Source organism: Hypanus sabinus, chromosome 6, assembly GCF_030144855.1.
Source record: "Hypanus sabinus isolate sHypSab1 chromosome 6, sHypSab1.hap1, whole genome shotgun sequence".
NCBI lineage: Eukaryota > Metazoa > Chordata > Chondrichthyes > Myliobatiformes > Dasyatidae > Hypanus > Hypanus sabinus.
This window is the reverse complement of record NC_082711.1, coordinates 15,283,806-15,296,672: the sequence shown is the minus strand read 5'-3', so window position 1 is coordinate 15,296,672 and position 12,867 is coordinate 15,283,806. Positions and strand designations below refer to the sequence as shown.

Sequence of the window (12,867 nt, the reverse complement as noted above, 5' to 3'; positions counted from 1 at the left end):
TGGAGCGGATGTGGGGGTGATTTGATGTGGCAGAATCGAGGCAAACCAGAGTCGAGGGAAAGCTTGGGAGGGAGGGGGCCTGAGAGCAAGGAAAGACCTGGGGTTTGATTGATTTAAGCACTGGGCCGAATTGGAAAGGTTGGGTGATGGGCCAGATCGAGGCACTGGGGGCCAGGCCAGAGAGTGTATTGAAGCAGCAGGGCCAGGGTCCGAGAGCAAGGAACGACCCGAGGTTTGGATGATTTAAGCATCAGGCCAATTTGAAAAGGTCAGGGCCAGAGGAGAGAGACAGGCTAGTTCAGCTCGCTGTTTCACAAGGTTTACTTGCCTCTGTGATGAAGTGAGGCTGTGGCTCCTAAATTGGCTGACTGTGGACTCACTGTAGTTAACTTCAGTTCCGAATTCTATTTGTTTATTCTATTGTTTGCATGATTTGTTTTTATTCTCTGAGTGTTTGACAGTTTCTTTTAATGGGTTCTATTGGGTTTCTTTGTTTTGGGGCTGCCTGTAAGAAGATGAATCTCAAGGTTGTATATAGTATACTTTGACAATAAATATACTTTGAACTTTGAATGCTGAGCTGCAGTCGTTAAAGAGCATCATGACATAAACATCTACGTATGACAGATGTCTCCTGTCCCCTAATATGTAAAGGCTGCATCACTTTATTTCTGATTGTCCAGACATCAGAAATAAAGGAACACAGTTGAGCTCTCCATGAATGTCGTGTTCTTTTGCTTTATTACAGCCTTGTGATTTCATTGCTGATATTAGGATTTAAATAACACACACAACCTGCTTGGAAGAACTTCAAAGGCAAACACGAGGAAATCTGCAGATGCTGGAAATTCAAGCAACACACACAAAATGCTGGTGGAACGCAGCAGGCCAGGCAGTATCTATAGGGAGAAGCACTGTCAATGTTTTGTGCTGAGTCCCTTCGTCAGGACTAACTGAAAGGAAAGATAGTAAGAGATTTGAAAGTAGGAGGGGGAGGGGAAAATGCGAAATGATAGGAGAAGACCGGAGGGGGTGGGGTGAAGCTGAGAGCCAGACGGGTGATTGGCAAAAGGGATGCAGAGCTAGAGAAGGGAAAGGATCATGGGACGGGAGGCCTAGGGAGAAAGAAAGGGGGAGGGGAGCACCAGAGGGTGATGGAGAACGGGCAGAGTGATGGGCAGAGAGAGAAAAAAAAACTAAATATATCAGGGATGGGGTAAGAAGGGGAGGGGCGTTAACGTAAGTTAGAGAAGTCAATGTTCATGCCATCAGGTTGGAGGCTACCCAGCCGGTATATAAGGTGTTGTTCCTCCAACCTGAATGTGGTTTCATCTTGACAGTAGAGGAGGCCATGGATAGACATATCAGAATGGGAATGGGACGCAGAATTAAAATGTGTGGCCACTGGGAGATCCTGCTTTCTCTGATGGACAGAGCGTAGGAATGTCTCTACACGACTCCCTTGTCCATTCATCCCCCCTATCCCTTCCCACCGATCTCCCTCCCGACACTTATCCTTGCAAGCAGAACAAGTGCTACACCTGCCCTTACACTTCCTCCCTCAACACCATTCAGGGCCCCAGACAGTCCTTCCAGGTGAGGTAACACTTCACCTGTGAGTCAGCTGGTGTGGTATACTGCGTCCAGTGCTCCTGGTGTGGCCCTTTATGTATTGGTGAGACCCGACACAGACTGGGAGACCATTTCGCTGAACACCTTCTTACCCAATCCTAGATATATTTAGTTTTTTTTCTCTCTCTGCCTGTTCTCCATCACCCTCTGGTGCTCCCCTCCCCCTTTCTTTCTCCCTAGGCCCCCTGTCCCATGATCCTTTCCCTTCTCTAGCTCTGTATCCCTTTTGCCAATCACTTGTCTGGCTCTCAGCTTCACCCCACCCCCTCCAGTCTTCTCCTATCATTTCACATTCCCCCCACCCCCCCATTTTCAAATCTCTTACTATCTTTCCTTTCAGTTAGTCCTGACGAAGGGTCTCGGCCCGAAACGTTGACAGTGCTTCTCCCTATAGATGCTGCCTGGCCTGCATTTTGTGTGTGTTGCTTGGAAGAACTTCATTTGTGTACTTGTAAGGACCACCTCTCAGAACTACAGATACACAACTTTTTTTCTCCAGTCCTGATGAAGGGTCTCGGGCCGAAACGTCGACTGTTTAACTCTTTTCCATAGATGCTGCCTGACCTGCTTTCTCCAGCATTTTCTGTGTGTTGCTGGATTTTCAGCATCTGCAGATTTCCTCTTGTTTATGATTAGAATTTAAATACTGGGTTGCGAGGTGTGGCTGCCAGGAATAAGAGAAATGTGTGTAACTTCTTTCCCGAAAAACACCCCACAGACATCCTATTGAGAAATAGTAATATTTCCCCCCGAATTTGCATAAACCATGAACCAGTGCCACCGCCCCCAAGGAGGGAAACGCCCCTTTCATCATCAGTACTCAATCCACCTGTTGAATAGGTTGTTCGCACGTCAATCACAAGACTTTCCATGACGTACGCGGCCAAGGGCATTGACGAAAAGCTGGGCGTGATTACGTTACCATAGGAACTCACAGCCACTCTCCCTGCCTCTAAAATTAACATAGTTCGCATGGATATGAACACATCAAATCAGTAAAGTTACTGAAAATAACTACAGGCTCGATACGTATACTAGATAATATAATACCTATTACGTTTTCTGTGTAAATTCTGCAAAATTTAACTCAAGTCGGCGGCAGGTAGGCGGTGTTTCGTCATTTCCGTTTATTGCCTGTGCGTCAGTTCCTGTGTGAACCGGGTGACAATTACCGGCTCGGCGACTTCGGAGTGGGGACGTATCGGGATTTCGGAGGGACGATAGATCGATCAGGTGAGGCCCATCACCCTTCCTCCGGTATTCCGTCGGGGGCAGCCCGCCCGGGCCGGCTCTCAGCCTCAGGTTTGAGCATCGGCCGGCCTCCGGCGAATGAGAGACAGCGTCACCGCAGGAGATGCTGCCTTTGTATTCTTGACTCCACTACTGTGCAAGTAAGGGCTGCGTTGGCGCGGGGTCTTTTTGACCTTCAGCTTCTGTACCGTATAAAAATTACAAAAAACCTGAAAACACGTCCAGGACTGTTTCTGTCCCGCCGTTGTAAGACAGCGGTCCTTCAGTCGATAAGATGGACTGTTGACCTCGCAATATATCCTGTATTTGGCCTTACACTTTATAGTCCTCCTTTATTACACTAAACTCTGGAATTCGAGTGTTTTTATCACTCTTTTATATGCTGTGAAATTGTTTAATGGCCTGCGATAGAAGGGCGTGAAATTACTGTAAATTGCAAAATAGTGGGGGGGAAAAATTAGGTAATGTTCATGTGCAGTTCAGAAATATGTTACTTATGGAGCAAGTTGGTTCAAAGTCATTTAGACTCTCCGTCTTCAAGCTCCTGAAGTTCCTCTCTCGTGATAGTAACGAGAAGAAGCCATCCTGAATGGTGAGGGTCCTTAGTGATGGGTGCGGCACTGCCTCTGTGGGATTTGTTTATCTGAGTCCTCTGATGAGGGTTTATTGCTTTTCCAATGTACTACCTCATTGAATTAATGTGATGAAGTGATCTGTGTGGACTGCATGCCTTGGTACACGTAACAGTAAATCACTGAGATTTGCTGGGATGTGAGTTGGAGAGAGATGAAGAGGCCATGTTGAATTGTTTGCAGTGTAACTTGTGTGTAGTACACTTTTTCCAGTCAGTAAAGACAGTCACTTGTTTTATGATAGGTGGTTAACAAATTAGTTTTATCAAAGCTTGGGATTAATGGAATTAGAATAAAACTTTCAGTTCTGATGTAACTTTTCATTTCCTGGCACTAAAACAACTGTGGGAGTTAAAGGGAGGAGTGGAGAAGCTTGTTTAGAGGCATCTCATAAACTTAGGGTTTCAAGCGTTTATCTTCCTTAAATATAAGCACAATATTGGGAATACTGGTAATCCTTAAAAACATTATGGAAATTTATTAACTTGAATTATGGATTTTCCCATTTCTCTTTCATCAGTCAGGGTATTGGTTTTGAAGTTGGGTTATTATGTTGCAGTAGTGTAAGTTATTATTGAGGCTGCACTTGGAGAATTGTGCAAAGCTTTGGTCGCCCTATAGGAAGGGCGTCGTTAAAATGGGAAGAGTGTTGAAAAGATTTGCGAGCATGCTGCCAGGTCTAGAGGCCCTGAGTTGAGGTTGGTCTTTATTTCTCAGAATGAAGGAAAATACATGGGGGGGGGGGGGGAGAAGGAGAAGGACCTTCATAATTTTAAACCTTTCTATGAGAGGTGGAGAATAAGTCTTTGTAGCCAGAGTAGCAGAGTTGAAAACTAGAGGGTTTAGGTTGAGGGGGAAAGATTTAAAAGGAACCAGAGGGACAACTTTTTTCACACAGGGGATGATGAATAACATGGAATAAGCTGCCAGAGGAACTGGTTAAGGCTGGTGAGAATCATGTCAGTTCAGAATCATTTGGATAATTACATGGAGGGTTGGGCTTTGGAGGGATATGTTTCAAATGCAGGAAATTGAGACTAGCTGGATAGATACCATAGTTGACATGGACTGGTTGGGCCAAATGGTCTGTATTGCTGTGAAGAGATGCTAGAGTATATTCAAGTATTTTCTCTTTCTGTTGGAATACCTTTTTAAAAGATTTATTTTAATATCCACCTGAAAACAGATGTTTTGATAGTCATGTGGCATAGAAACAGGCCCTTTTTGACACTAATCAGAACACCAGCTGCAATTCATACTCCATCAATTTGTATTTTTGCTTGCCGGCTAATAAGCTGATGGTCTGGTTTCTGTTTTACAATTTACTCTGTTCTCTAATAAATCACCAAGCAAATCTGCAATGTCATTGTGAATGAGTAATTCATGATTTGCTCATTGCTTTGTGTAAGTGATTAGGCTTTCCTGTAAATCAAACCCAGCAGATTGCCTCAGCTGCACGAAGAAACACAGTCAAGCTTATGGTTTATGGGAAATGAGAAAGCGTGTGCAATTTTTGTAAGTTTGGATTACCTATCCATGCAAATCATTTTGGGTCATGAAGTTAAAACTGGGTTTATTTCCTTCAGGAAGATTTGGTAGATAAAATCTATAGCAACTTACATACACAAAACGGTGGAGGAACTCAGCAGGTCAGGCAGCATTTATGGAAAAGAGTAAACAGTCAATGTTTCAGGTAGAGACCCTTCAAGACTGTTGAAGGAAAGGGGAAGATGCCAGAATAAAAAGTGTGGTGGGAGGGGGGAGGAGGCTAGCTAGATGGTGATAGGTGAAGCCAGGTGGGTGGGAAAGCTCAAGGGCTGGGGAAGAAAGAATCTGACGGGAGAGGAGAGTGGACAATAGGAGAAAAGGAAACAGGGGTGGTACCCCGGGGGAAGTAATAGGCAGGTGAGAAAAGGTGAAAGGTCGGAGTGGGGAATACAGTGTGTGGGGGGGGGGGGTGGAGGGAGGATTTGTTCACCCTGGAAGGTGAAATCAATACTTGTGCCATCAGGTTGGAGGTTACCCATACAGAGTATGAGGGTGGCCTCATCTTGGTGCAAGAGGCCATACATCGACACGTCAGAACAAGAATGGGAATCAGAATTAAAATGTTTGGCCACAGGGAAGTCCCACTTGTGGCAGATGGTGCAGAGCTGGTTGGTCCTCTACCCTGAGGCTGGGTACCAACCTGATGGCATGAATATTGATATCTCCTTCCTTCTCATCTCTGTTCTAAATGGACAACCCTTTATTTTCAGAGGCTGTGTTCTTTGGTCCTATACAGGGTTCTGGGTTGGATGATCAGCCATGATCATACTGAATGGTGGTGCAGGCTCGAAGGGCCAAATGGCCTCCTCATGCACCTATTTTCTATGTTTCTAGACTCATCCCCTTTTTGAAACATCCTCTCCACATCCACTGTATCTAGGCCTTTCAATATTCAATAGGTTTCATTGAGTTCCACCCGCCCCCCCAGCCCTCATTCTTCTAAACTCCGGCAAGTTCAGGCCCAGAGCATCAAAAGCTCTGTGTATGTTAACCCTTTCATTCCCACAATTATTCTTGTGAACCTTCCCTGGATTCTCTCCAATGCCAGTACATCTTTTCTTAATAAGGGTCCAAAGTTGTTCAGAATATTCCAAGTGTGGTCTGACCAATGCCTTATAAAGCCTCAGCATTACATCCCTGCTTTTATTTTCTAGTCTTCTCGAAATGAATGCTAATGTTGCTTTTGACTTCCTTTCCACCAGCTGAACCTGCAAGTTAGCCTTTAGGGAATCCTGTCCCAAGTCCCTTTGCACCTTTTGAATTTTGAATTTTCTGCTCATCTTTATTCCTTCTACCAAGTGCATCACCATACACTATATTCCATCTTTTACTACTTTGCCCATTCTCCCAATCTGTCTGAGTCCTTCCACATACTCCCTTCTTCCTCAATACCACCAACCCCTCCCCCCCCCCCCCCCCACCTATCTTTGTATTGTCTACAATTTTGGCCACAAAGCCATGTATTCCATCATCCAAATTGTTGATGTGTACTGTGAAAAGAAGCAGTCCCAACCGACACCTGCACAGCATCTGTAGTCACTGGCAGCCTACCAGATAAGGGCCCCTTTATTCCCAGTCTGCCTCCTGTCAATTAACCAATCTTCTACCCATGCTACTATCTTTATTGTAATACCATGGGCTCTTGTTAAGCAGCCTCAGGGTGCCACCTTGTCAAAGGTCTTTCAAAAATCCAGGTAAGCAATATCCACTGACTTTGTTTGTCTTGCCTGTTATTTCCTCAAAGAATTCCACAGGTTACAACTGAGATCCATCTGGATGTGGCCTGGATTGGAGAGATTTGGTACTGAACAAATTTGGTGTGCATTCTCTGTGTGTTAAGAGGATAGAAGTTAATAAAACAGCAGCTTAGGGCTGGAGTTTTTTCTTCCCAGGGTGGAAATATCAAACACTTAAAGGGCTTGGGTTTAAAGTGAGGGATGGGGCAGTTTTCGTTTTGCATAAAAAGCTGCAGGTTTCTGGAACACTCTGCCAGGGAGATGATGGAAACACACAGTAGCAACATTTAAAGGTATTTAAACAGGCGCATGGAGGAATATAGTCAATGTGCAGTTTAAATTGAGATCATGGCATGGACATGGGTCATTCCTGTGTACTTTCTATGTTATAATATTTCATTGTGAACATCTTGGAGTTGATACCTAGCTTTGATCATGTAGCAATAGTATTTGTCAGTGGTTCAATCCCTTGCCACCCCAGTGATGGTAATTTAACTAGCCAGGAAAGGATTTTAAATCCTTAAGGATTGTTGTTGTTGGGTTTGTGTTGTAACTGTATCTTGGAACTATGCAGCCCACGTCCCAGTATTGTTCAACGTATATTTATTATGTAGTTCTTGCTAAACGCAGAGATAGACCTCTTCATTTGATGATCAGGAGCTGAGTGGAATTGAACACTGGAGTCATCAGCAACCATTCCCGCTTCTGATTTAAATGAAAGGGAAGACACTGAAACAGCTGAAGGTGGTTGTGCTCAGGATGCTGTTCGGAAAAACTCTTGCCATGTACATGGGCTGGTATGATTGAAAATGTAATAATTTCCACTTTATTCATGGAAAGGTTCTTCTGTTAACTTAAGGACAGCTGTCACACATTCACGTTGTAACAATTCCCACTACTTAACTGGCAATACAGCTTTCACGCTTTTATTTCTGCAGCCATCATGTCTTCAAGTGATGTGAGTTTGCTGCCAACACTTGGCCAAGAGGATGACCAAACCTCTAAACTTATTCGAAAATCCAAAGAGTCCCCTTTTGTTCCTATTGGTAAGTTAACAGTATCGTTATATAATCACTTTTATCCAATTCATTGGATTAAATTTAAATTATGTTTATATTTAGAGCCCATGTTAATTGTGTATTGAACCCCTTTGACATTAGAGCTGTGTTCAGCATCGTTCTCTCTCATTCTAGGCCTGAGTTTGCAGTGCGGCTCATTGACTACGTTTTGCTGACTTTGTAGTTCAGTGATTCTTTGTACTGTTTACTGAATAATTGTGAACATAATCTGTGATTAAAGTTTAATTGTCTTTCAACTAATGAATACAGCCAAATGAAACGGTGTTCCCTCAGGGCCATAGTACAAAACGTAGTACTGACAGGCAAACATAGGAGAAGATAAATATAGCACATATAAGATAGCAAGCACATTATAAAAGAGCAGTAAAACACAGGCACACAAAAATTATAGTCTTAAGTCCCTGAGTCCATGAACGTTGCAGTAGTCTGCAGTTGAACACAATACAGCTTGTCTTCTGCCGATTGAACACTGGGGGAGTGAGGGGTAAGGTGGCAGCACTGACTCCAGCATGGAATTACACCACTTCCGGCACTTCAGTGGAGCCTGCGACTCCGGTGCCTTCCCCATGGCAGCTGCACCACTGCGCCTTGAGACATATTCCTCACTACGGAGGAGCTCTGCCCCTGCCAACCAATGTTCTGCAGCATTCCATGCCACCAGTGTCCAACAGGGCCTTGCGATCACAAGAAAGGCGACTAAGATGATCACTCAGTGATAGCCTGCACGTCACCTTCGCATGTCGATGTGTCTTTGTCGCAGGCAACATCGCAGTCAGCATCACGTCCAGATCCTTCAGTTTCTCTGCCAACGAGCAACTTGCTGACAGGTTAGACCTGTGGTACTTTAAGTTATTAATGTCCAGTGGGGTATTGCAATCATAAAGTGTTCTAACAAAATACATGAACACCTTTGGTTGACCCTATAGAAGCCACTGCATCTTGCCCATTGAAATCTCATTCACTGAAATGCTGCATTCGGAAACCCAGGAACTCAATGGTTGTATATTGTATCATTGCTCCCTGGTGGGTGTAGCTTGTGTCAGCTCTCAACTTCCAGGCCATTCAATCAGAGTTGAAGCACGAGTTACCAGAAAGCCACTGTTGACTTTATCCTGTATTTAAGAGTTCATTAAATATTATGAATAGAGGAAACAGTATCACAAAGGAAGGTATTGTAGAGTCTGAAAAAGAAGCAGAACGTGCTAGGAATAGCAAGTGTGTGAGGAAAATCTTGAGTTTGTGTGGAATGAATTTCCTTTTAAGGTGGCATTTTGTTACCTCATTGTGGCACATCAGATAACAATAGAATTTAATTTGACTCCTTACTGCATGAACAGTATTTAGAAGTATTATAGAATTGACCTACAGAATTTCCTGTGTAAAAACATGCTACGGACAATATTCTGAATAATTTCCAGCCTTTAGAAAAACATTTCTCTTGTGTTTTAGGTATTGCTGGTTTTGCATCAGTGGTGGCCTATGGACTCTTCAAACTGAAGGCTCGGGGGAACAAAAAAATGTCGGTGCATCTAATCCACATGCGTGTGGCAGCCCAAGGATGTGTGGTGGGAGCAATGACTTTGGGTAATGGTCTTGATCTAAACAAAAGCTTTGGGCGGATAATGTTCAGGCATGAATCAGAAAAATCTTTGCAAGTTGCATCTGTTTGAGGATAGTGCTCAATAAGCAGAACTTTTTAATTGAATCTCCTAAAATCATTGCCCATCAAATTTGACAGTTAGCAATCATGCTGGACCACCGGTTTCTGTTTTCCAGTTTGGGTTGTTCTCTAATGAAGCAGCAATTTTCCAGTGTTAATGGCAATATTTTTAACAACAATTTTACACAGCCATGGTTTAATCTTTGGATACTGATGGGATATTTTGGGGAGGTTTAAATGCAACATTCATTTTTTCCCAACACTTCGCTATAAGTAGGAGCAGGTCTTTGATAGGATCTTGAGTTTTGCAGTTGATGTGGAGTTATTTGAAGTAGGAAAAGGAAAGCTTGACCTGGAAGACCTGGAATTGCATATTCTCAAGTTAGTCAGCCCAGACCAATTTTTTTGTTTGTTTACACAGCACCGCATTCCTTCCAGTGTCATAGTTATACAGAACATCAACAGGCCCTTCAGCCCAATACTTTCTGTACCTTCTGGTGTTATTCCCGCAAACAACAGAAAACAAGCTGCTAGAACTGTTTCTTTTTATTCTAAATCTCAGTATCTGCAGTCTCTTGTGTCTCCAGTTCATCCATATCCTGCCAAATCTTTCTTATCTGTGGACCTATGCAAATATTGTAAATTGTACTTGTCTTACTCTATTACTCTTCCATAGACCCACTGTACTGTGTGGAAATATTTGCCTCAGGTGTCCCTTAAATACTTCCCCTTCTCACTTGAAACCCATGCCCTCTTGTTTTAGACTCCCCTACCATGGGAAAAGAACTGTGACCATACACCTTATCTCTCTCTAATCTATGAACTTCTAATGTCATCCCTTAGCCTCTTTCACTCAAGGAAAGCAGTGCCAGTCCATACTGTCTCTCCTTGTGAGTTGAGCCATGTATTCCTGGCAACCACCTCATGAATCTTTTCTGCTCTTTAATCATATCTGTCTTGTAATATGGTGACCAGAACAGCACACAATGCACTCTCAGCAACATCTTCTCAATGCACAGTCTGATAAAGGCAAGTGCGCCATTTGCTGCCTTCTCCTGTCTGTCTGCATTGCCACTTTCAGCAAGTTATGAACTTGTGCCTCTAGGCCTCTTTGTTCTACAGCACTCTTCAGGCCCCCTCAAGCACTCCGTCATCTACTGGTTTAAGTTCCTAAAAGGCTTCCCGTCAGATTTGTCTGAGTTAAATTTGATCTGCCATTCCTTAGACAATCAGCACTCTCCACCACCAATTTCAGTGTCGTCCACATATTCGTAATGCATATATGTTTTGGTTGTGACTGCTTAAGGAAATCTTGCTGAGATTGAAAAGTAATATTTTCCCAAATGTTTCTCTTTTGCAGGAGTTCTTTACTCGATGTTCAAAGAACATTTTGCGAAACCCAGAGAAGAGAAGAATGCTTTCCTTCACAAATGAATCAGTACCTCTAAAAAAAATTTAAGGCTTTTAAGTATACCTCAAACTGAGGAGGTTAGAATTTTTCTCGTTTGAAATATCTGAAGAATACTTGATTTGTTCTGAAAGTATACTGATCTTGCTACCTACAAATGTTAGGTAATTTTCCTTGAGGTGATTATTGCCACATGTAGTAAAAATCATAATTTCACCAAACATTGAGATTTACAATCAAACTAAAGTTTTTTAATATGTCCCCTACAACACTTAGACTTGAGATGCTTTTGTTAAAGGAACTGATTAATTTGTTGGTTGGCAAGATATGATTGGACCTTAAAGTTTATGGCTACAGGCTGGGCTTCCATCTTGGCTCGAAGTTGCTATCTGGGCAGCTAACCCTATTTTTAACTGATTATAATGATCTGCACTTCAGATCACATTACTTGTTTCCTATTTGGATTCTGTTGAAGATGTTTGCTTGTTGTGGAATGAGATTGTTGAATATTAAGGAGGTAGGAGAATATAACCAGAGCCACCTTTGAACTTCAGTATTATTTTTTTTCAATTACTTCCCTTGCAACATTAAGATTATGAGAAAAACTTGCTGCAAAGCTCTGGTATTGTGAGCTGAGATTGTAACAACAGTTAGATTTGGTTTTATTATAAGCTGCTGTTCCTCCAACATAACTTGAAGATGCCCCTTTCTAATTCTGGTGTTTTAACTTCAGAGCATCCTGCTTATTCATGTTGCTGGTTGGGCTTCTGCTCTCCTCATACATAACTATCATATTGCATTCTAGTACACTAGTTAGAGGGCTGGTGATCTTGTGCCGTTTAAGAACAGGCACTACATTATCCACATATTTTACATTGAAATAACAGATTTCATATCTCAGCATTTGCAAAATTGCTGAAAATTACTAGTTGTTTGTGTCAGTAATTATAAAGGCAAGTTGGGTTAATGATGAAGGAAATTACATGAAACTTTTTACATTAATTTCAATCATGTATTTCTGCATTTGACTGTTACGCTTAAATTCTTGTTGAGTGTTATCTCCATGATTTGTTTTTATTTACACATCTCTTTTTGGAAAATTCTAATCTCCAGGGTACTCTAAATTCTGTGGTTCTACTGATTTTCCATGAAGGCCAATGACACTTTGAATTGTACAAGTCTTGAATGGGAAACAGTACCAGAACTGTCCTTTCACTTCTGCATGGAAGCACTACTTTGATCTGAGAAACATTGTAACATTGCACCATCAACTGTGGGGGAAATCTGTTGTGCCTAGATTAAACTTGTGTACTAAGTACTTGAATATCATAAAAGTACAAGAGATTGGCTTTAGTGTAAAGAGTATTAAAGCAGTGGTTACCTCAGAATTAAAAAGCTTCTGTCTAAAATATGAACACACGGTTGTGGTGGTACTACATTCACATTATAAGTTTGAGTGTGACTTGGTTATCTCATTGTAAATTAAAAATGATTTGTAGATTTATTGCTGCAGAAATCTTGTTAAAATAACCTCAATGCTTTATTTATTCATTATAAAATCACTTGTGAAAATAGTTGAAACAAATATAAAGGAACTAAAGTGCCTCTTACTGTCTTTGCAATCTTTTTATATATTAAATAAAGAAAATAAATTGAAGATGTAACTTGTGGTTTTATGCAGTCACTAGGAAAACTGGGTTTCTGCCGTGAGACTGTGTACTTGTATAGCAAGTGTATAAATATGGAACAGTCTGGCTTGGTGATGCAGAATCTTACAGCCACCTGTGAAGTGAACATCTTAACTAAAGATGACCTCAATACAGTTGGAGAATTTGTAGGTATTTCAGTACTACTGCTCTCCCTCTGTCATGAGAGCAGATTACAGGTGGTGCTATGCTGTTATCCAGATGTTAAAGGCAGC

At 42.2% G+C, this 12,867-nt stretch overlaps 1 protein-coding gene across 3 annotated transcripts; it reads left to right on the top strand.

The window, feature by feature from the left end:
• The first annotated feature begins 2,685 nt into the window (after positions 1-2,685).
• higd1a (HIG1 hypoxia inducible domain family, member 1A) lies at positions 2,686-12,603 on the top strand. 3 transcript variants are annotated; one of them, XR_009512568.1, is made up of 5 exons: positions 2,686-2,865; positions 7,738-7,845; positions 9,328-9,462; positions 10,899-11,026; positions 12,060-12,603. XR_009512568.1 is itself a non-coding variant. In XM_059971757.1 (4 exons), the coding sequence occupies exons 2-4, from the start codon at positions 7,743-7,745 to the stop codon at positions 10,970-10,972; spliced, it is 312 nt and encodes a 103-aa protein (XP_059827740.1). In that variant the 5' UTR covers positions 2,686-2,865; positions 7,738-7,742; the 3' UTR covers positions 10,973-12,603. The 3 variants fall into 3 exon arrangements, 2 of the variants coding, with proteins under 2 accessions (XP_059827740.1, XP_059827741.1); XM_059971757.1 differs by having other exon boundaries at positions 10,899-12,603; XM_059971758.1 differs by lacking the exon at positions 2,686-2,865 and adding an exon at positions 2,872-3,023 and having other exon boundaries at positions 10,899-12,603.
• Positions 12,604-12,867: the final 264 nt, after the last annotated feature.

Excerpts from the sequence above, each read along its gene's own strand:
- higd1a (XM_059971757.1), top strand. The coding sequence starts at position 7,743 with ATGTCTTCAAGTGATGTGAGTTTGCTGCCAACACTTGGCCAAGAGGAT. Across the intron at positions 7,846-9,327 it reads GTCCCCTTTTGTTCCTATTG|GTATTGCTGGTTTTGCATCA; the intron begins GTAAGTTAACAG and ends CTTGTGTTTTAG. Across the intron at positions 9,463-10,898 it reads GGTGGGAGCAATGACTTTGG|GAGTTCTTTACTCGATGTTC; the intron begins GTAATGGTCTTG and ends TCTCTTTTGCAG.